At 53.1% G+C, this 22,775-nt stretch overlaps 2 protein-coding genes across 3 annotated transcripts in view; one reads left to right on the forward strand and one right to left on the reverse strand.

Moving 5' to 3' along the window:
* Positions 1–22,775, reverse strand: part of BLVRB (biliverdin reductase B) — a 220,150-nt gene that overhangs the window by 114,209 nt on the left and 83,166 nt on the right. The gene's annotated exons all lie outside the window — the stretch shown is intronic.
* SPTBN4 (spectrin beta, non-erythrocytic 4) overlaps positions 1–22,775 on the forward strand; it is a 117,522-nt gene that overhangs the window by 91,429 nt on the left and 3,318 nt on the right. The window contains exons 24-36 of one of the 2 annotated variants that reach the window (XM_050768976.1): positions 2,152–2,430; positions 2,521–2,651; positions 4,130–4,334; positions 5,067–5,447; positions 8,850–9,094; positions 14,569–14,707; positions 14,807–14,891; positions 15,308–15,504; positions 17,392–18,020; positions 19,359–19,428; positions 20,049–20,341; positions 21,595–21,768; positions 21,914–21,956. In XM_050768976.1, the coding sequence (XP_050624933.1) occupies positions 2,152–2,430; positions 2,521–2,651; positions 4,130–4,334; positions 5,067–5,447; positions 8,850–9,094; positions 14,569–14,707; positions 14,807–14,891; positions 15,308–15,504; positions 17,392–18,020; positions 19,359–19,428; positions 20,049–20,341; positions 21,595–21,768; positions 21,914–21,956 (2,871 nt within the window). Of the gene's footprint in view, positions 1–2,151; positions 2,431–2,520; positions 2,652–4,129; positions 4,335–5,066; positions 5,448–8,849; positions 9,444–14,568; positions 14,708–14,806; positions 14,892–15,307; positions 15,505–17,391; positions 18,021–19,358; positions 19,429–20,048; positions 20,342–21,594; positions 21,769–21,913; positions 21,957–22,775 lie in introns of those variants that run through there. The other variant, XM_050768975.1, reaches the window with a different exon arrangement.

Here is a 22,775-nt window from a genome sequence, read left to right on the forward strand (position 1 = left end):
AGATTATCCTGGCTAACACGGTGAAACCCCGTCTCTACTAAAAACACAAAAAATTAGCCGGGCATGGTGACACGTGCCTGTAATCCCAGCTACTCGGGAGGCTGGGGCAGGAGAATAGCTTGAACCTGAGAGGCGGAGGTTGCAGTGAGCCAAGATTGCACCATTGCAGTCCAGCCTGAGTGTCAAGAGCGAGACTCCATCTCAAAAAAAAAAAAAAGATTTACCTGTGCTAAGTACTGTGTTAGGGTTTATGCTGATAATTTAATCCTCTCAATAACCCTATGAGGTAGATATTGTCATTATCCTCATTTCACCAAACAGTGTATGTTGGAAGAATAGGACACTGAAGGATGGTGGGGAGGTGGGTCCACAGATTATTTTGGAAGGCTCCTGATCATTCTGCAGTAGGTGGAGTTCTTTTTTTTTTTTTTTTTGAGACGGAGTCTCGCTCTGTCGCCCAGGCTGGAGTGCAGTGGCCAGATCTCAGCTCACTACAAGCTCCGCCTACCGGGTTCCCGCCATTCTCCTGCCTCAGCCTCCTGAGTAGCTGGGACCACAGGCGCCGCCACCTCGCCCGGCTAATTTTTTGTGTTTTTAGTAGAGACGGGGTTTCACCGTGTTAGCCAGGATGGTCTCGATCTCCTGACCTTGTGATCCGCCCGTCTCGGCCTCCCAAAGTGCTGGGATTACAGGCTTGAGCCACCGCGCCCGGCCATTAGGTGGAGTTCTTTAAGAGACTGGAGTTTTGCTGAGATTTTGTTTTCCTATCTTGACGAAAATACTCTTGACTGTCAACAGTGTTGAGAACAGAACTGGCCTATCGTTGTCATGGTTGAGGAAGCTGATCAAATGCACTTAGTACTTAAAATTGGGGGAGCTCAGCTGTGTGTGCAGTGAGAGTGCTGGATACCCAGGGGCTGTTAAGCAAAAAATAGCTGCAAATATTATGCAATTGCTGCATGCAGACTCAGTTCTAAGTGCTCCATAGTTTATCACCTTACAACAACCCCACAAGGTAGATCACCTTAGCCTGATACTAGCCGCGTGACGTTAGCAAATTCCTCACCCTCTCTTTGCCTCAGTCTTCTCATCTGTAAAACAGAGATGGTAATGTTATCTGGCCCCATAGGTTGGGAGTGAGGAGGTGTGAGGCTATGTTATTTAAAGCTCTTACTTAGCAAAACACCTGGCAGGTAGCAGGGTAGCAGGCACTCAAGAAGCATTGGCTGGCCGGGCACAGTGGCTCATGCTTATAAGCCTAGCACTTTGGGAGGCCAAGGTGGGAGGATCGCTTGAGGCCAGGAGTTCAAGACCGGCCTGAGTAACATAGCAAGACCTCATTTCTCCAAAAATATTTTTTTAAATAGCTGGGCACGGTGGTGCACACCTGTAGTCCCAGCTACTTGGGAGGCTGAGGCAGGAGGATCACTTGAGCCCAGGAGTTTAAGGCTGCAGTGAGCTGCAGTAGTGCCTCTGCATTCCAGCCTGGGTGATAGAGTGAGACCCTGTCTCTAAAGAAGCAAAATAAGAAGAGGATATGCTGGCTGTTATTATCTTTGTTTACCAGTTGAGGCACACGAAAAGTTAAATAAGGTGAAGGCACACAAAAAGTTAAAAAAGACACACAAAAAGTTCAATAAGGTACTCTGCAAGTACAGAGCTGGTGGAGGGAACCTTCTGGGGGATGGAAGTGTTCCGCATGCTGATCTGGGCACACCAGTGTATGCGTCTGTACATATGTGTGCAACTGTATACCTAAGATTTGTGCACTTCACCGTATATAAATGATACCTCGGCTGCTAAGCTGCAGGGTTTTTGTATTAGGGCCGATTTTGGGTCAGCAAGCATCTTAGCTCAGAGCACAGTCTCTGGAACCGGCCTCCTGTGTTCAAATCCTGTCACTCCTTACTGGCTGCTTGTTCTTGGGCTCCCTACCTTGCCCCTCTGTGCCTGTGTTCCCACCTGCAGCATGGGGTTATGGTGATTGAGGGAGTATCAGCCAAATGCTTACATGGTCCTGGCACGTGGTAAGGGAGCTGGGGGTGCTTATTAATTGCCCCGTGGGCCATGCCAGTAGCAGAGGAGCTTGTGGTCTTGCAGGGCCTCGGAACGTCCCCTCTCCACCCACATCCCCCTACCTCCCGCCCCCAGGGCCTGCGACGGGAGATCCAGGCGCACGGGCCGCGCCTGGAGGAGGTGCTGGAGCGCGCGGGCGCGCTGTCGTCGCTGCGCAGCCCGGAGGCAGAGGCTGTGCGCCGGGGCCTGGAGCAGCTGCAGAGTGCCTGGGCCGGACTGCGGGAGGCTGCAGAGCGACGGCAGCAGGCGCTGGACGCCGCCTTCCAGGTGGAGCAGTACTACTTCGACGTGGCGGAGGTGGAGGCGTGGCTGGGCGAGCAGGAGCTGCTCATGATGAGTGAGGATAAGGGCAAGGTGCGCCCGAGCTGGGGGTGCGGAGGGCCTGGGGGCGCTGGAGCCCGGGGCCGCCGCTGCCGCCTCATCGTGGGCGCTTTGTGCCCCTAGGACGAACAGAGCACTCTGCAGCTGCTCAAGAAACACCTGCAGCTGGAGCAAGGCGTGGAGAACTACGAGGAAAGCATCGCTCAGCTGTCGCGCCAGTGCCGGGCGCTGCTGGAGATGGGGCACCCGGACAGGTGGGCTTGCGGGGATGGGACGGGGGCGTGGCCAGTTCACAGGAATGGTCCAGCAGGACCTGACGCTTCACTGTTGGGAGCGCAGCGCTGGAATTGGACGTTGGGTGGGAGAGGTCCTCCTTGCTGTGTGCTGGAGCCCTCGGATTTGGCAAGTGGGCTGGCTGGAATGGGGGGACACGGCCCAGAGATGGTTGAGAGGGTGGGGCCAGGAGCACCTGGATATGAGTGTAGTTGTGGGCACCTCGTCGGGGGAGAAAAGAGGAGGTGATGTCTAGGACTGGGGCAGAGAAGAATTTGCTCAGGACAAGCAAGGGGCTCTTTCTACCCAGTGTCTGGGAGGACAGAAAAGCCTGTGCTGAGATTGGCTATGGGGGTGGGGCTGGAGACCTCCTGGTGTGCAGTGGGATGATGTTGCCTGGTGTAGGCGGGTGCTGAGCTCCAGGCCTGGACCAGGGATGGAATCTGAAAGGAGGTACAGAGAGAGAGACCTCTGTGCAACTGGGCTCAGAGATTGGGGCTAGAGGTGGGGTGATTGGCTGGGGACCCAACCTGGGAGTCCAGAGTCCCACTCAGGTTCCTGGATAAGGGAGGCGTGAGACTGAGATAGAAACTGGGTGAGGCTGCCGAGGTGGGCGGATCACTTAAGGTCAGGAGTTGGAGACCAACTTGGCCAACATGGTGAAACCCCGTTTCTACTAAAAATAAAAAATTAGCCTGGCATGGTGGCGTGTGCCTGTAATCCCAGCTACTGGGGAGGCTGAGGCAGGAGAATGGCTTGAACCTGGGAGGCAGAGTTTGCAGTAAGCCGAGATCATGCCACCACACTGCAGCCTGGCGACAGAGCAAAATTCCATCAAAAAAAAAAAAGAAAAAGAAAAAAAGAAACTAGGTGAGGCTGGATAGAGGTGAACTTATCCATCTAGGGAAGCACAGCTTTCCCTGCATGCTGAAATGCAGGGCTGTCTGAACCCAAGACTTGCAGAAAACACAGTCCTGGCCAGGCATAGTGGCTCACGCCTGTAGTCTCAACACTCGGAGGCTGAGGCAAGAGGATCGTTTGAGCCCAGAAGTTTGAGAACAGAGGGAACATTGTGAGACCTCATCTCTACAAAAAAATCAAAAAGTTAGCCAGGTGTAGAGTCACGCACCTATAGTCCCACTTTGGAGGCTGCGATGGGAGGATAGCTTGAGCATGGGAGGTGGAGGCTGCAGTGAGTTGTGATCACACCACTGCACTCCAGCCTAAGCAACAGAGCAAGACCCTGTCTCCAAAAAAAAAAAAAAAAAAAAAAAAAGAAAAAAGAAAAAAGAAAAGGAAAGAAAGAAAAGGAAAGAAAACAGAGCTCTACCTGGGGACACAGCTTTGTCTGAAGATTCCAAGGAAACACAGCCCTGTCTTGGGGAGGGGGTTTAGGGGGGTCACGCTCTGCCCCAGCAGTCTCAGGGGTCCATCCCTGCCCCTCCATGTCCCCCATCAGCGAGCAGATCAGCCGGCGGCAGTCTCAGGTGGACCGCCTGTACGTGGCGCTCAAGGAGCTGGGTGAGGAGCGCCGGGTGGCTCTGGAACAGCAGTACTGGCTGTACCAGCTCAGCCGCCAGGTGAGCGAGCTTGAGCACTGGATCGCCGAGAAGGAGGTGGTGGCTGGTTCACCGGAGCTCGGCCAGGACTTTGAGCATGTCTCGGTGAGCATCATTAGTAATAAGTGATACCAGGAGCTACCACTAAGGTTCTCTGGGCCTCCGTTTCCTCATCTGTAGTATGAGGATAATAACAGCAGCCGCCTCATGGCTCTGCGGTGAGACAAATGAGTTAATATGATGTAAAGCACTGAGGACCCTGCTTGGCACACATGGTGCCTCCCAGTGTTAGTTACTGTTACCAGCTTATTATTTTATTGTTACTTATTGTTATTTTTATTGTTACTATTTTGCTACTTTTCTTGCTAGGTGTTCAGTAAGTGTTAGATATTATTTTTTATGATGATGATGATGATTCTCATTATTCTTACCTGCCACAAAATGGTAGTCTCTGCCAGGTGCGGTGGCTGACGCCTGTAATCCCAACACTTTGGGAGGCCGAGGCAGGTGGACCACTTGAGGTCAGGAGTATGAGACCAGCCTGGCCAACATAGTGAAACCCTGTCTCTACTAAAAACACAAAAAAATTAGCTGGGTGTGGTGGCGCACGCCTGTAGTCTTAGCTATTTGGGAGGCTGAGGCAGGAGAATCGCTTGAACCCGGGAGGTGAAGGTTGCAGTGAGTGGCTATTGAACCACTGCACTCCAACCGGGGTGACAGACCAAGACTCTGTATCAAAAAGAAAAAAAAAATTGTAGGCTGGAGGGGGCTGGTGTGTGCTGCCCCTTTGCTCACTTTGCTGTACCCCTTCCCCCGCCCCCGACTTCCTGATGGCAGGTGCTGCAGGAGAAATTCTCAGAGTTCGCCAGCGAGACAGGTACAGCAGGGAGGGAGCGGCTGGCAGCTGTGAACCAGATGGTGGATGAGCTGATCGAGTGTGGCCATACAGCAGCAGCCACCATGGCCGAGTGGAAGGACGGGCTGAACGAGGCCTGGGCTGAGCTGCTGGAGCTCATGGGCACACGGGCCCAGCTGCTGGCCGCCTCTCGGGAGCTTCATAAGTTCTTCAGTGATGCCCGAGAGCTTCAGGGACAGATTGAGGAGAAGCGGAGGCGGCTGCCCCGCCTGACCACCCCGCCTGAGCCGAGACCCAGCGCCAGTTCCATGCAGCGGACCCTGAGAGCCTTTGAGCATGACCTGCAGCTCCTCGTGTCCCAGGTGGGGCTCCAGTGGCCATCGGGGCAGGTGGAAGGGCCCAGACAGCTGATGAGTGGGCAAAAATCAGGCTGTGGAGCAGGTTGAAATTAGGCAGTGGCACAGACAGAAAGCATACTACAGAACAGGAAGAAATTAGATAATGGAGCAGATAGAAAATGGACTGATGGAATGGTATATAGAAATCAGGTAGTGGGGCCGGGCGCGGTGGCTCAAGCCTGTAATCCCAGCACTTTGGGAGGCCGAGACGGGCGGATCACGAGGTCAGGAGATCGAGACCATCCTGGCTAATACGGTGAAACCCCGTCTCTACTAAAAATACAAAAAACTAGCCGGGCGAGGTGGCGGGCGCCTGTGGTCCCAGCTACTCGGGAGGCTGAGGCAGGAGAATGGTGGGAACCCAGGAGGCGGAGCTTGCAGTGAGCTGAGGTCCGGCCACTGCACTCCAGCCCGGCGACAGAGCGAGACTCCGTCATAAAAAAAAAAAAAAAAAAAAAAAAAGAAATCAGGTAGTGGCAGGGAAAAGTGGTACAGAAGGTCTCACAGATACTAAACAGCTTCCAACTGGGTGTGGTGGCTGACGCTGTAATCCCAGCCCTTTGGGAGGCCAACACAGGTGGATCATCTGAGGTCAGGAGTTTAAGACCAGCCTGGCCAACATGGTGAAACCCCATCTCTACTAAAAATACGAAAATTAGCCAGGTCTGGTGGTGGGCACCAGTAATCCCAGCTACTTGCGAGGCTGAGGCAGGAGAATCGCTTGAACCCAGGAGGCGGAGGTTGCAGTGAGCCGAGATCTCGCCATTGCAATCCAGCCTAGGTGACAAGAGTGATACTCCATCTCAAAAAAAAAAAAAAAGAAAAAAGCTTCCAACAGAGATTGGGCAGTGGTTCTCCTAAAACTGTGAATTTTACCTAAATCCAGATCGAGGGTCTAAAGGGAATTTTGAGAATGCTAAGAGGAATTTGGCTATGGTGTAGATAGAAATTAGACAACAGACAAGACCAGGCGCAGTGACTCATGCCTATAATCCCAACATTTTGGGAGGCTGAGGCGGGCAGATCACGAGGTCAGGAGTTCAAGACCAGTCTGACCAACATGATGAAACCCCGTCTGTACTAAAAATACAAAAATTAGTAGGCGTGGTGGCGGGCACCTGTAATCTCAGCTACACAGGAGGCTGAGGCAGGAGAATCGCTTGAACCCGGGAGGCGGAGGTTGCAGTGAGCCGAGATCGCGCCACTGCACTCTAGCCTGGATGACAGAGCGAGACTCCTTCTCAAAAAAAAAAAAGGCCGGGCATGGTGGCTCACGCCTGTGATCCCAGCACTTTGGGAGGCCGAGGAGGGTGGATCACAAGGTCAGGGGATTGAGACCAACCAGGCTAACACAGTGAAACCCTATCGCTACTAAAAATACAAAAAAAAAAAAAAAAAAAAAAATTAACCGGGCATGGTGGCGGGCTCCTATAGTCCCAGCTACTTGGGAGGCTGAGGCAGGAGAATGGTGTGAACCCGGGAGGGGGAGCTTGCAGTGAGCCAAGATCACGCCATTGCCCTACAGCCTGGGCGACAGAGTGAGACTTCACCTCAAAAAAAAAAAAAAAAAGAAAAGAAAAGAAATTAGATAACGGGTCTGTGATAGAAATCATATGACTTTTCTGAAAGTAATTTGATAGAGGTGAATTTAATGAAAAAGGCAACAGAGATTAGAAATTAGGCAGAGGGTATGGCCAGAATTCGGAGGTGGATCTGAGCAGTCAGATGGAAATGAAGCTGCAGGCCCAGTACAACTCAGGGAGCAGGACTGAAAGAAATCGGGTTGCAGGTCTAATGGAAGGTAGAAGTTGGGCAATTTTTTTTGTTTTGTTTTGTTTTGTTTCGAGACAAGGTCTCACTCTGTCACCCAGGCTGGAGTGCAGTGGCTTGATCTCAGCTCACTGCAACCTCTGCCTCCCAGGCTCAAGCGATTTCCCTGCCTCAGCCTTCCAAACAGCTAGGATTACACGTACATGCCACCATGCCCAGCTAAGTTTTGTATTTTTAGTAGAGATGGGATTTCACCATGTTGGCCAGGCTGGCCTCAAAATCCTGACCTCAGGTGATCCATCCGTCTTGGCCTCCCTAAGTGCTAGGATTATAGGCATGAGCTACTGCACCCAGCTGGCAATTACTATTATTATTATTATGAGGTGGAGTCTCACTTTGTCACCCAGGCTGGAGTGCAGTGGTGTAATCTCGACTCACTGCAACCTCTGCCTCCCGGGTTCAAGTGATTCTCCCACTTCAGCCTCCTGAGTAGCTGGGAGTACAGGTGCGAGCCACCACACCCAACTAATTTTTGTATTTTTAGTAGAGATGCGGTTTCACCATGTTGGCCAGGCTGGTCTTGAACTCCTGACCTCAAGTGATTTGCCCGCCTTGGCCTCCCAAAGTGCTGGGGTTACAGGCATGAGCCACCATGCCCAGCCCAATTATTTTTATAGATCCTATAAGTGACTTAGAAATCAGGCTGAGAGATTGACAGCAATAAGTGGTGGATCTGTTAGAGATGGGGAGGTCACGCCAAAAGAAATCAGGAGATTTAACCAACAGAGTGAGCAACAGGCTGAGCGCAGTGGCTCATGCCTGTAATCTCAGCACTTTGGGAGGCCGAGGTGGGAGGACTGCTTGAGCCCAGGAGTTCAAGATGAGCCTGGGCAACATAGTGAGACTCCATCTCCATTACAACATATATGTGTGTATCCTGGTGCAGTGGCATGCACCTGTAGTTCCAGCTATTAGTAGGCTGAGGCAGGAGGATCACTTGAGCCCAGGGTGTCAAGGTTGCAGTGAATTGTGTTTGTGCCACTGCACTGCAGCCTGCACAACAGAGCAAGACCCTGTCTCAAAACAAACAAACAAACAAAAAACCCAAAACCCGAAAGATAGAGTGAGCAGAACTCATACAGCAGAATGAATGGAAATTGGGTAGGGGACTAACAGCAATTGAACAGACATTGTGTAGGAAACTGGGCTACTACGAAGGAGTGGGTTTGAAATAAACCAAGTTAAAAAAAAATTAGCACATCTAAAAGACATCAAAGTGGAAGGGGGTTTCCTGACAGACCCAAGGTAGAGGTGGGCCTGCCTGAAAACATAGGTGACAGACCCAATAGAAATAGAGCTCTCAGACCAAAAGAAATCAGGCAGTGGGCTGAAAGAGACGTGGTAGTAGAACCAAAAGAAGTCAGAACGCGGGTAAGTCAAAGAGAAATCAGGCAGCAGATATGACAGGAGCCTGGCTGTGGGATCACAGTGTGAGGCTCCTTATATCTTGGGGTTCCGTGCTGGAGCAGATGGCGGGAGGGAGGGCACAGCCTGGGCCCCATGGAGGGCTGGCGCCCGACCTGGCATGCCCCTCAGGTACGGCAGCTGCAGGAGGGGGCGGCCCAGCTGCGGACGGTGTATGCGGGTGAACATGCCGAGGCCATCGCTAGCCGGGAACAGGAGGTGCTGCAGGGTTGGAAAGAGCTGCTGTCAGCCTGCGAAGATGCCCGCCTGCACGTCAGCTCCACGGCCGACGCCCTGCGCTTCCACAGCCAAGTCCGCGACCTGCTTTCCTGGATGGATGGCATCGCCAGCCAGATTGGGGCAGCCGACAAGCCCAGGTGCCCCTCATCCCTCCTCGGGCTTCCTGCCTGCCCCTGGCGGCCTCCCCCAGCCAACCCCAGCCCATTGACAGCCCCCTTCCCAACCGAATGACAACAGCCACTATCTGTGTGGCACCTCTGTGTGCCAGGCACTGTTCTAGGTGCTTCGTGTGTATTCAGACCCCATTTTTAGGCCTGTCATTGGGGACTTAGGTCATGGGGCATCCTTCTGTCCTCTGTCCTTCCTAGTTGCCCATAATTACCCTCTCCATGGGATGTCACAGCATGAAACAGGCTAAAGACAGGATGGGCAAGGGAGGTGTGGGACTGTATTTGTGAGGGTGGGTGAAGAATTGTAACAATTCCAGCATCGCAGTGGCTTCATTAGTAGGCATTGACTTATTGCTCACATAGTGGCTGGATGTGAGTGTCCGGCAGAATCCTGTCCCATGGTGATTGGGAGCAGGGTCCTTCCATCACACCATCCTGGGAGTCACATGCTGGACCTTCTGCATCACGCTGCAAATGGGAAAAGACAGAAGGAGGATTACACAGAAGGTTTTAGGGATAAAGCCAGCACTCACACACTGCCAGTCTAGTGGCCTAACCTGTCTGCCAGGGAGGCTGCAAATTTTTTTTCTTTTGAGACGTAGTCTTGCTCTGTCGACCAGGCTGGAGTGCAGTGGCACAGTATCAGCTCACTGCAACCTCCATCTGCCAGGTTCAAGCGATTCTCCTGCCTCAGCCTCCCAAGTAGCTGGGACTACAGGTGCCCACCACCATGTCTGGCTAATTTTGTATTTTTAGTAGAGATGGGGTTTCACCGTGTTGGCCACTCTGGTCTCAAACTCCTGGCCTCAAGTGATCCACCCGCCTCAGCCTCCCAAAGTGCTGGGATTACAGGTGTAAGCCACCGTGCCTGACCTAGGCTGGAAATTTAGTCACATGGTGTGGCCAGGAAGAAAAGGACCTGGGGAATCAGGGATACCTGGCATTGCTTCTGGGAATGCAGGGCCTGGAGCCTGCATTCATTTACTCAGCAAATATGTATTAAATGCATATGGTGTGCCACGTGGTGAGCAAGGCCAAGCCCTTGCCCTGAGACAGATTGCATTCTCATAGCACTTATTACTTTCTGAAATATAGTATGGGGGCGGGGCATGATGGCTCATGCCTGTAATCCCAGCACTGTGGGAGACTGAGGCAGGTAGATCACCTGAGCTCAGGAGTTTGAGACCAGACTAGCCAGCATGGCGAAACCCAATCTCTACTAAAAATACAAAAATTAGCCAGGCATGGTGGCGGACGCCTGTAATTCCAGCTACTTGGGAGGCTGAAGCAGGAGAATCGCTTGAACCCAGGAGGCGGAGGTTGCAGTGAGCCAAGATCTTGCCACTGCACTCCAGCCTGGGTAACAAGAGCAAAACTCCATCTAAAAAAAAAAAAGAAAGAAATATAGTGTGGGTATATATACATAGGAAGGGAATGATAGCTGGCAAAGTCTCTCTGAGGATATGCGTTTGACTGGAGACCTGAATGAAGTGATGGGTGAGTCAGGTAAAGTTTTGGGGGAAGAGTTTTCTAGGTGGACGGACCCACAAGTGCAAGGGCCCAGAGGTGGGCTGTAGTTAGGCATGTGTGAGGAAGAACTAGAGATCATTGTGGCCAGATGGAGGGAGGAAGTGAGGGAATGCAGGGTGAGAGGAAGTGAGGTCAGAGGGGCACTGGGACCCTGGAAACCACACATGGTGACGAGCATACCGTCTCTATGAGGAAGGTGGGAGCCATGCGACAGTTTAGAGCACAGTGGAGTGATGTGATGTGTACATTTGAGAAAAATAGGCCAGGTGTGGTGGCTCATGCCTGTCTTCCCAGCACTTTGGGAGGCCAATGTGGGTGAATCACTTGAGGCCAGGACTTTGAGATCAGCCTGGCCAATGTGGCGATACCCCGTCTCTACTAAAAATACAAAAATTAGCTGGGCGTTGTGGCAGACGCCTGTAATCCCAGCTACTGGGGAGGCTGAGGCAGGAGAATTGCTTGAACCTGGAAGGTGGAGGTTGCAGTGAGCTGAGATCGCACCGCTGCACTACTTCAGCCTGGGCAACAGAGCGAGACTCCATGTAAAAAAAAAAAAAAAAAAAAAGCTGGGCTTGGTGGCTCACACGTGTAATCCCAACATTTTGGGAGGCTGAGGTGGGCGGATCACTTGAGGTTGGGAGTTCGAGACCAGCCTGACCAACATAGAGAAACTTTGTCTCTACTAAAAATACAAACTTAGCCGGGTGTGGTGGTGCACGCCTATAATCCCAGCTACTCGGGAGGCTGAGGCAGGAGAATTGCTTGAACCCGGGAGGCAGAGGTTGCGGTGAGCCAAGATTGTGCCTTTGCACTCCAGCCTGGGCAATAAGAGTGAAATGCCATCTCAAAAAAAAAAAAAATTTAAATATACAGGGAAGTAAAGGTAACCCACATGTGTATCATGAACACGTGGCTTGAACAACCATCAACATTTGGCCAATGTAGCCAGAAGAGGTGGCTTACGCCTATAATCCCAACACTGGGAGGCCAAGGCAAGAGGATCACTTGAGCCCAGGAGTTTGAGACCACCCTACGCAACATAGTGAGACCCCATCTCTACAAAAAAGAAAAAAAATTAGTCAATCATGGTGATTCTTAAAAAAAAAAAAAATTGCCGGGCGCGGTGGCTCAAGCCTGTAATCCCAGCACTTTGGGAGGCCGAGGCGGGTGGATCACGAGGTCAGGAGATCGAGACTATCCTGGCTAACATGGTGAAACCCCGTCTCTACTAAAAATACAAAAAACTAGCTGGGCGTGGTGGCGGTCGCCTGTAGTCTCAGCTACTTGGGAGGCTGAGGCGGGAGAATGGCGTGAACCCGGGAGGCGGAGCTTGCAGTGAGCCGAGATCACGCCACTGCACTCCAGCCTGGGAGACACAGCGAGACTCCGTCTCAAAAAAAAAAAAAAAAAAAAATTTTTTTTTTTTTTAATTAGTTGGGCATTGTGGTGCATGCCTGTAGTCCCAGCTACTCTGGAGGCTAAGCCAGGAGGATCTCTTGAGCCCAAGTGGTAGATTCAAACCATAGCATGAAGCCATGATTGCCAACTGATGGAATCTTCAGAAACTTGGAATTTGTTTTGGACATAAGATGGCTTAGAATGGTGCTGTCCAACAGTTATATAACATGAGCCGGCTGGGCGCGGTGGCTCAAGCCTGTAATCCCAGCACTTTGGGAGGCCGAGGCGGGCGGATCACGAGGTCAGGAGATCGAGACCATCCTGGCTAACACGGTGAAACCCTGTCTCTACTAAAATACAAAAAAAAATTTGCCAGGCGAGGTGGCGGGCGCCTGTACTCCCAGCTACTCGGGAGGCTGAGGCAGGAGAATGGCGTGAACCCGGGAGGCGGGGCTTGCAGTGAGCTGAGATCCGGCCACTGCAGTCCAGCCTGGGCAACAGAGCCAGACTCCATCTCAAAAAACAAAAACAAAACAAAAAAAAAACATGAGCCACAAATATGAGCCACATATATACTTTAAAATCTTCTGTGGCCATATTAACAAAGCAAATGAAAATTAATTTTAGTAATACATTTTTATTTAACCTGACATACCCAAAGTATTATCACTTCAACAGGTAGTCAATATTAAAACTATTAATGAGGCCAGGCAGTCTCAAACTTCTGGCCTCAGGTGATCTGCCCGCCTCAGCCTCCCAATCTCAGCGGAGTGGAGATTGTACCACTGCAGTCCAGCCTGGGTGACAGAATGAGACTCCGTCTCAAAAACAACAACAAAAACAAACAAAACTATTAATGAGACCAGGCGCAGTGGCTCATGCCTGTAATCTGTGCAGAGATTGGGAGCCTAAGGCAGGCGGATCACCTGAGGCCAGAAGTTCAAGACCAGCCTGGCCAACGTGGCGAAAACCCATCTCTACTAAAAATACAGAACAAAAAATTAGCCAGGCTTGGTGGTGGGTGCCTGTAATCCCAGCTACTTGGGAGGCTGAGGCAGGAGAATTGCTTGAATCTGGGAGGTGGAGGCTGCAGTGAGCCAAGATCATGCCACTGCACTCCAGCCTGGGCAAGAAGAGCAAATCTCCGTCTCAAAAAAAAAAAAAAAAGTGCGGCTGTAATCCCAGCACTTTGGGAGGCCAAGGCGGGCGGATCGCCTGAGGTCAGGAGTTCGAGACCAGCCCGACAAACATGTTGAAACCCCATTTCTACTAAAAATACAAAAAGATTAGCCAGGCGTGGTGGCGGGCGCCTGTAATCCCAGCTACTCAGGAGGCTGAGGCAGGGGAATCACTTGAACCCAGAATGGGGAGGTTGCAGTGAGTGGGGATCGTGCCACTGCACAACAACAAAAAACTATTAATGAGACATTTTACGTTCTTTACTATGCTAACTCCACAAAATCTGGTGTGCATTTTACACTTCATATCAAAATTCAGACTGGCCACATTTCAAGTGCTCACATGTCTAGTGGCTACTGCCTTGGAGAGCACAGACTTGCAAGGTTAAAATCATTGGCTAGTGGAACCTTCAGAAGCATAGCTAGGAAAAGTTAGAAAATTTGGATCTTGGCTGGGTGTGGTGGCTTATGCCCATAGCCTCAAACTTTGGGAGGCTGAGGCAGGTGAATTGCTAGAGCCCAGGGGTTTGAGACCAGCCTGGGCAACATAGCAAGACCCTGTCTCTACAGAAAATAAAAAAATTAGCTGGGTGTGATGGTGTGCACCTGTGGTCCCAGTTACTCAGGAGGCTGAGGCAGGAGGATTGCATGAGCCCAGGAGGTTGAGGCTGCAGTAAGCTGTGATCTTGCCACTGCACTCCAGCCTGGGCAAACAGAGCAAGACCCTAAAAAAAAAAAAAAAAAAAAAAAAAAAAAAAAAAAAAAAAAAAAAAAAAGGAAGTTTGGATCTTGGAATCCTAGAAGGTTAGAATCACCGAAGTGTGAAATTTTAGAAACTTAGAAAGTTTGAATCATTGAATTAGTGAACCACGGGCCCTCAGAACTTGGTCATCGAAAGTCGATGTCTCAGCCTGGTGCAGTGGCTCATGCCTGTAATCCCAGCACTTTGGGAGGCTGAGACGGGCAGATCACCTGAGGTCAGAAGTTCAAGACCAGCCTGGCCAACATGGTGAAACCCCATCTGTACTAAAAATACAAAAATTAGCTGAGCATGATGGTGGGTGCCTGTAATCCCAGCTACTCAGGAGGCTAAGGCAGGAGAATCACCTGAACTCGGGAGGTGGAGTTTGCAGTGAGCTGAGATCGCCCTACTGCACTCCAGCCTGGGCCATAGAGTGAGACTCCATCTCAAAAAAAAGAAAAGAAAAGAAAGTAGGTGTCTCGAGGTGGTGTGGGATGTCAGCCTCAAGGATTCGGGGTCACCAGGAGCCACATGTATGGGGCAGGCTGAGGAGGCTGCCCGTGGCTCAGATCCCTGCCTGCCACCCACTGCAGGGACGTGTCATCAGTGGAGGTGCTCATGAACTACCACCAGGGCCTGAAGACTGAGCTGGAGGCGCGGGTGCCTGAGCTGACTGCCTGCCAGGAGCTGGGGCGATCTCTGCTGCTCAACAAAAGTGCCATGGCTGATGAGGTGGGGAGCAGGGAGGGGGTCCCCCTCTGCCACCTGGGCACATTGGGGTGGAAGCCATTCCACACCCTGACTTCCCTCCCACCCACCTGCCACTCCCAGATCCAGGCACAGCTGGACAAGCTGGGAACCAGGAAGGAGGAGGTGTCGGAAAAGTGGGACCGCCATTGGGAGTGGCTGCAGCAGAGTGAGTGGGGGCCCAGGCATACGTGGCTCAAGGGCACAGGGACATGCTCCGGCCTGTCCAGCCAAGGCCCAGAGGGTGACAGGAGCATGCTTTGCACCCTACCCATGGGTCTCCAGAAGCAAACATAAGAGCCTGGAAGGGTGGACAAGGGGGCTGCCTTGCCATTGAATACCCACCCCCCGAAAAAAGTCTTAAAGTCCTGGGTGGGGGGACATTAAGGAAGGAGGAATGGGAGTCAGAAAGGAGGAATGATGCCCACTGAAATAGCCCCAGCTTCTGTCATTCCTGCAGAGCCCAGGATGGTCAGGGCTGGGGTATGGAAAGCTGCAGGGGTGTGGAAGGCCAGGAGAAACAGCCATTGCCCCAGGAAGGGCTCCAGATGCTCTAGAATCCTTACCCTGCATGCCCCTCCTCAGTGCTGGAGGTGCACCAGTTTGCCCAGGAGGCGGTGGTGGCTGATGCCTGGCTGACAGCCCAGGAGCCGCTCCTGCAGAGCCGGGAGCTGGGCAGCAGCGTGGATGAGGTGGAGCAGCTTATCCGGCGGCACGAGGCCTTCCGCAAAGCGGCTGCAGCCTGGGAAGAGAGGTTCAGCTCTCTGCGGCGCCTGACCACGGTCAGCTCCCCAGATCCTGCCCCATTAACCCCACCCCCACCAAGACCCCCACACCCATGGCTGTGTATGAGACAGACACACCCGGACATGGTGCTTAGTCCTGTGTTGTGTGAGTGCCAAGACCCTTCCTAGGCTCCCAGTGGAGCAGAGGGACAGACCTGTCACCAGTGACAGCCCAGAATGTCAGGGATGTGATAGGGGAAGAACAAGCAGAGGGATGGTGCCTGGGATGGGGAGAGGGAGGGGGAACTGGCCTGGAGAATTCTGTTCTGAGACTTGAATAATTAGGTGAAGAGACTGTAGTAATAAAAAGGATTAGGCCAGGTGTGGTGGCTCATGCCTGTAATCCCAGCACTTTGGGAGACCAAGATGGGTGGGTCACTTGAGGCCATGAGTTTGAGACCAGCCTGGCCAACATGTTGAAACCCCATCTCTACTAAAAATACAAAAATTAGCTGGGCAAGGTGGTGCACACCTGTAATCCCAGCTACTCGGGAGGCTGAGGCAGGAAAATCACTTGAACCTGGGAGGCAGAGGTTGCAGTGAGCCTAGATCATGCCACTGCACTCCAGCCTGGGCAACAGAACAAGACTCCATCTCAAAAAAAAAAAAAATGCTTAAAGACTGAGTGGGGTGGCTCACACCTGTACTCTCTTTGGAAGGCCTAGGCAGGAGGATCACTTGAACCCAGGAGTTCAAGACCAGCCTTGGCAACATACTGAGAATGCGTCTCTACCAAAACCAAAAGCAAACAAAGAAAAAAGAAAAGGGGCCGGGCGCGGTGGCTTAAGCCTGTAATCCCAGCACTTTGGGAGGCCGAGACGGGTGGATCACGAGGTCAGGAGATGGAGACCATCCTGGCTAACCTGGTGAAACCCCGTCTCTACTAAAAAATACAAAAAACTAGCCAGGCGAGGTGGTAGGCACTTGTAGTCCCAGGTACTGGGGAGGCTGAGGCCAGAGAATGGCGTGAACCCGGGAGCCGGAGCTTGCAGTGAGCTGAGATCCGGCCACTGCACTCCAGCCTGGGCGACACAGCGAGACTCTGTCTCAAAAAAAAAAAAAAAAAAAAAAAAAAAAAAGAAAAGGAAAAAGAAAAAACAGCCAGGCATGATGGCACCTGCATATAGTCCAAGCTACTAAGAGGGGTGGCTAAGACTCAAGGCTCACTTGAGCACTGGAGGTTGAGGCTGCAGTGAGCTACGATCCTGCCCCTTGCACTCCAGCCTGGATGACAGAGCAAGACTCTGGAAAAAAAAAAAAAAAAAAAAAAGGCCGGGCTTGGTGGCTCACGCCTGTAATCCCAGCACTTTGGGAGGCCGAAGAGGGCAGATCACAAGGTCAGGAGATCTAGACCTTCCTGGCTAACACGGTGAAACCCTGTCTCTACTAAAAATACAAAAAAAAAATTAGCCGGGCGTGGTGGCAGGCGCCTGTAGTCCCAGCTACTCGGGAAGCTGAGGCAGTAGAATGGCGTGAACCTGGGAGGCGGAGCTTGCAGTAAGCCCAGATCGTGCCACTGCACTCCAGCCTGGGCGACAGAGCGTGACTTCGTCTCAAAAAAATAAAGTCTTAAAGTCCTGTGTGGGGGGACATTAAGGAAGGAGAAATGGGAGTCAGAAAGGCACGCAGAGAAATTGATTTACCCAATTTTTTAAAAAAGTGATTTAGCCAATTCTTAAAAGAGAAATAGGTGTTTGCCGGTGAGAATAAGGCTTTAAGTTCTTGACAGAGAGCAAAGCATCGCACAGGCCTGGACACCTTGCTTTTTCAAGGAACTGATCAATTGAGTGGTGAGGCAGAAAACCCAGGCCGCCTCCCTGGACCTCCCCCTTACCCCACCCCGGCCCGACGCCTCCAACCTAACCCTGGTCCCTCCATCCCCAGATCGAGAAAATCAAGGCGGAACAGAGCAAGCAGCCGCCCACCCCACTGCTGGGGCGCAAGTTCTTTGGGGACCCCACGGAACTGGCGGCCAAGGCGGCGCCTCTGCTGAGGCCAGGGGGCTATGAAAGGGGCTTGGAGCCCCTGGCCCGCCGGGCCTCGGACACGCTCTCGGCCGAGGTGCGGACTCGGGTGGGGTATGTGCGCCAGGAGCTCAAGCCCGAGCGCCTTCAGCCGCGCATTGACCGGCTGCCAGAGATCCCGGGGAGGGTGGAGCACGCGGCCCTGCCGGCCTCACCAGAGGACGCGGCGGAGACCCTCGCGGCCCCCGCGGCCCCCGTGGCGGCGGAGCAGGTCCGGCCACGGCCGGAGCGCCAGGAGTCAGCGGATCGCGCGGAGGAGCTTCCCAGGAGGCGACGGCCCGAGCGGCAAGAGTCAGTCGATCAATCAGAGGAGGCTGCGCGGCGGCGGCGGCCAGAACGGCAGGAGTCAGCGGAGCACGAGGCGGCACACAGCCTTACCCTGGGCCGCTACGAGCAGATGGAGCGGCGGCGCGAGCGGCGTGAGCGGCGCTTGGAGCGGCAGGAGTCCAGCGAACAGGAGATGCCCATCAGAGGAGACCTGGTCAAGGGGTAAGGCGACCACTGCATGACCAGGAAGTGAGGGGAGGGGAAAGCTGAGAGCTCCTGGAACAGCACAGGCCCAGTGACGGGGCTTCAGGGCTCCGAACTTCCCAAGGAAGGAGATATCGTCGCGGTACCCATTTTGCAGAGGTGTAAACTGAGGCTGCAAAAGAATCGATATGCGCATTATTACACAGGAAGGGAAGCCTTTCTCCAGACTCAGGTTCTCAGCCCCTGGGTTGTGACTCCTGCATCAAGTCTCCCGGGTGCCCCGAGGCAGGGATTTTGTCCTCTCTGTGCCTCAGTTTGTCCACTGGGCTGATGGTGGAACCCTCCCCTCCTTGGAGAGAAGACCCTTTATCACAGTTCTATGAGCAGCCTTATGAAGTGGGGGCTGTTGTCTTCTCCATTGTACGGCTAGGGCAACTGAGGCGCAAAGAGGGCAAGTCACTCAGCTTAAACAAACCAGGACTTTCAGAATCCAGAGTTGGCCACTGTGTGTTTTGCAGATCCATCCAATCATCTGTGTGTGTCTCCAGAAAGAGGCCTTTGGTCAGGAGACAATGACTTCTTGACTCTTTTTAAATTTCACATTTCATGAACATTTGCTGAGTGCCCACTCTGCCTGACATGTGCTGAGTCCAGCGGCGACTGAACCAGTCCCATCCCTGACTTTAGAGACTCACAATCAGTCCATTGGGGAAACAGGCTTGTCATCAATGATGACCCAGAATTATCTGGGCTGGAATGGGGGTGATCGGGGGACTGGCGAGTCAGGGGTGGGTGGAGAAAGGCAACGTTTACAAGTTATTCTTTGTGCTCCTTAAAATTCAAAGGGGTATCTGGGTGCGGTGGCTCATGCCTGTAATCTCAGCACTTTGGGAGGCTGAGGCGGGCAGGTCACTTGAGGTCAGAAGTTCGAGACCAACCTGGCCAACATAGCAAAACCCTGTCTCTACTAAAAATGCAAAAATTAGCTGGCGTGGTGGTGCACACCTGTCATCCCAGCTATTTGGGAGGCTGAGGCAGGGGCATTGCTTCAACACAGGAGGCAGAGGTTGCAGTGAGTCGAGATCATGCACCACTGTACTCCAGCCTGGGCAACAGAGCAAGACTCCGTCTCAAAAAAAAAAATTTTTTTTCAAAGGGGCGAGAGGTTTGGTCCTCCATTCAGCAGACATGTCTCAAACACCTGTGGTACCTAAGGCGAGCATCTGAAACAGCTGCAGAAGTGGGCAGGGGCCTGGCACTTCCAGCTGAGAAGTGGAGGCTCCTCTGCCCAGCCAGGCAGGTCCCTGGGAGAAGGAACCCTGGTTTCATTGAGTCTTTCTGTCCCCCATCCCCCAGGAAGGCCACTCTGGCTGACATTGTGGAACAGCTGCAGGAGAAAGAGGCAGGCCCAGGGCTGCCTGCTGGGGTAAGTTGAGCCTCGGATGGGTGGGGATACAAGGACCCCTTTTTCAGAGAAGGGGGCACGATCTCAGAAACAGTCAGTGCCTAGCCCTGGCAGGACCCATTCCCTACCTGGAACCTGCAGAGACAGCATAGCCTCTCAGGGTCCCCAGAATCTGAAAATGTCCCCCTTAGAAAGACGGGGCACCTACCTAAGAGACCCCTACTCCCCCTCCACAGACACACACACAGACTCTTCCCACATCTGTCCTGGACTCCGTATTTCTTCAGCCCAGTGGGGTCCCAAATTTCTTCATAGCCTCATACACGCACACACAGAAGGAAGCCCCAGGTTCCTCCTGCAGACAGTGGGGACACGCCCTGCTTGCACCCCCACCTCCAGAGATCTGGCTGCCTCTTCCCACCACCGAGAGGGATTCGAAACCAGTGAGTCCTAACAGACTCACTCCCAAGACCCCATGGGGCCCTAAGAATTGGGCCTCCAACCCTGAGGTCCTCCCATACTCGCCTCCAAGACAGACGGCCCTGCAGACGGATGGGACCCCAGACCCATGACTCCCCCAAACAGATGACCCCCCACACCCCCTCCATGGACAGCACCCCTTTCCCCCTCCCTTCACACAGCCGTCGCTGCCTCAGCCACGGGAGCTTCCCCCAGGCCGCCTGCCCAACGGGCTTGAGCCGCCCGAGCGGACACCTCGGCCGGACCGGCCCCGGGCGCGGGACCGGCCCAAGCCGCGACGGCGGCCTCGGCCCAGAGAGGGTGGTGAGGGCGGGGGAAGCCGGCGCTCGCGCTCCGCCCCGGCCCAGGGCGGCTCCGCCCCCGCGCCTCCGCCACCGCCCACTCACACAGTGCAGCACGAGGGCTTCCTACTGCGCAAGCGCGAGCTCGACGCTAACCGCAAGTCGTCCAACCGGTGAGCGTATGGGCGGGGTTTTGGAAGGTGGGTCTCAGGCTCTGGGTGACCAATGAGGGGAGCGGTGGGACTGAGGAGCGGGTGTGGTTCAACTTCAGGCCCTCCAGCAGGTGGGGGTGGTAGGTGGGGCCAGAGGAGGGGGGTGGATGAAATCAAGAAAGCCAACCAATGAGCAGGAGAGGGTGTGGTTTAGCGTCAGGCGCGCCAACCCGTGGGGGTAGTAGGTGGGGCCAGATGGGGGGGGGCTCAACTTGGATGATTCCAACCAATGAACAGGAAGGGGTAGGACGTAAGGTTCGTGCATCTAATGGCTGATGGGTGGAGCTTAGGTGGGAACAGAGGGAAAATGTTCTGAAAGTGAATAAATTGGAACCTAACCTCTTAGCAACCAACCCAGGAGTTGACTAGCTAAATAGCAAAGAGGGAGGCGTCTGGTTGAGAAGGTTTCAATGGTTTATCGTGGAGCCTGGAGAGGTCACCCAACCAGTGAGTGGGGTGGGTCCACCCTTGAAGTTTCAAATTGGGGGAGGGTCCGAAAAGGGGCAGAGCCCAAACTAATGAGGGTAGGGGTTGGGAAGGGGGAGTCATCTCTTACAGGTTTCCAAATGAGGGTTTAGCCACTATGTACCTGCTCTTGGAGTCCAGCTCCTGCTTGTCCACCCTCTTTTTGTCCTACTAAGAGGCAGAATCTGGGGACAAGTGGAGCCAAAAAGGGGTATCACCAGCCAGTAATGGCATGAGGGCTAGTCCCAAGAGATGAAGTGGGCAGGACAGATTCAGATTTTGCTAGTGGAATCTGTAGGTGGTCTTTCAAGCAAGGGCACCTAGTATATCTTGCTCTTGGAGGAATTCCTCCTGGATCGAGGCTTTGGATGGCTGGAGAAACAGGAATTCTTTATTCCAGACAGTAGACCAATAGACCTTCCTTGAGAAAGCTCCAAGATTGGGGAGGATTGAGTGGAGCAAAGGCTTATGGAGGAGACAGCTGAAGTCTTACCTTCAGGAAATTCAGTATGGGAGGGGATAAGGAAGGGAAACCCCAGCCTAGGCAACGGCTTGGTACTGAGAGACTTAGATGCTCCCCTCGGGGCAGCAACAGCCATAAGGAAGCGCATTTTAGGCATATGGCCCAACTAGGGTGCAAAAGTCCAGAGGAAGGAAGGGTCAGGCATATTCAGCCCTTGAGGATGTTAGTGAAGAGTTATCAGGCAGAGTGCTGTGACGCTGCCTTGAGCCCCATCTTGTCACTCCAGGTCGTGGGTGAGCCTTTACTGTGTGCTTAGTAAGGGGGAACTGGGCTTCTACAAGGACTCCAAGGGCCCGGCATCCGGGAGCACACACGGTGGGGAGCCGCTGCTCAGCCTGCACAAGGCCACCAGCGAGGTGGCTAGTGACTACAAGAAAAAGAAGCATGTCTTCAAGCTCCAGTGAGCCCCCCAGTGGGCAGGAGGGAGGGATCCAAGGCTCAGCTTCAACTCCCAGGGGGACCCTGACTTCCCTGGGGGACACTTGGTGGGCAGGTGGGCTGGGCTCCTTCCCCAGATCTCTCAAGTTCTGTGTCCCTTCCTACAGGACCCAGGATGGCAGTGAGTTTTTGCTCCAGGCAAAAGATGAGGTGAGATCTGGTCCTTTCCTCCCTCTGTGTGGACCTCAGTAACGACCTGGCTGGCTGGCTCCTGGCCCAGAGTGATGGGGCTGTGAGAAGGGACACTCATAGGCCAGAGTTATCAGGGCTGTAATGGGAAAGCCCACAGGCACTGAGAACCCAAAGCAGGTTCCTAACCCAGTGGGGAGTAGGAAGGGCTTCAGGGAGGGCTGCCTGCAGTTCCTGATGACAAAGTCCAACCTCTTTGCCGTGGTCACTCAGGTGAGACTGGAAAGATAGGAGGGAGTTTGCTTTAAAAAGGGGTGATTTGGTTGGGCGCGGTGGCTCATGCCTGCAATCCCAGCACTTTGGGAGGCCAAGGCGGGCAAATCACCTGAGGTCAGGAGTTCGAGACCGGTCTGGCCAACATGGTGAAACCCTGTCTCTACTAAAAAATACAAAAATTAGCTGGGTATGGTGGCAGGTGCCTTAATCCCAGCTGCTTGGGAGGCACAGGCAGGAGAATCGTTTGAACCCAGGAGGCGGAGGTTGCAGTGAGCCGAGATGGAGCCATTGCACTCAAGCCTGAGGGACAACAGCTCGAGACTGCTTTCAAAAATAAAATAAAATAAAATAAAATAAAATAATAAAAATAAAAATGGTGATTCAGAGGGACGGCGGGGATCTAAAAAAAGGAGTGATTCAGGTCAGGCACCATGGCTCATGCCTGTAATCCCAGCACTTTGGGAGGCCAAGGCAGGAGATTGCTTGAACCCAGGACTTCAAGACCAGCCTGGGCAACACAGAAAGATCCCATCTCTACAAATAATAATAATAAATTAGCCAGGA

This window comes from Macaca thibetana, chromosome 19 (assembly GCF_024542745.1).
Source record: "Macaca thibetana thibetana isolate TM-01 chromosome 19, ASM2454274v1, whole genome shotgun sequence".
In the NCBI taxonomy this organism is placed as follows: Eukaryota; Metazoa; Chordata; class Mammalia; order Primates; family Cercopithecidae; genus Macaca; species Macaca thibetana.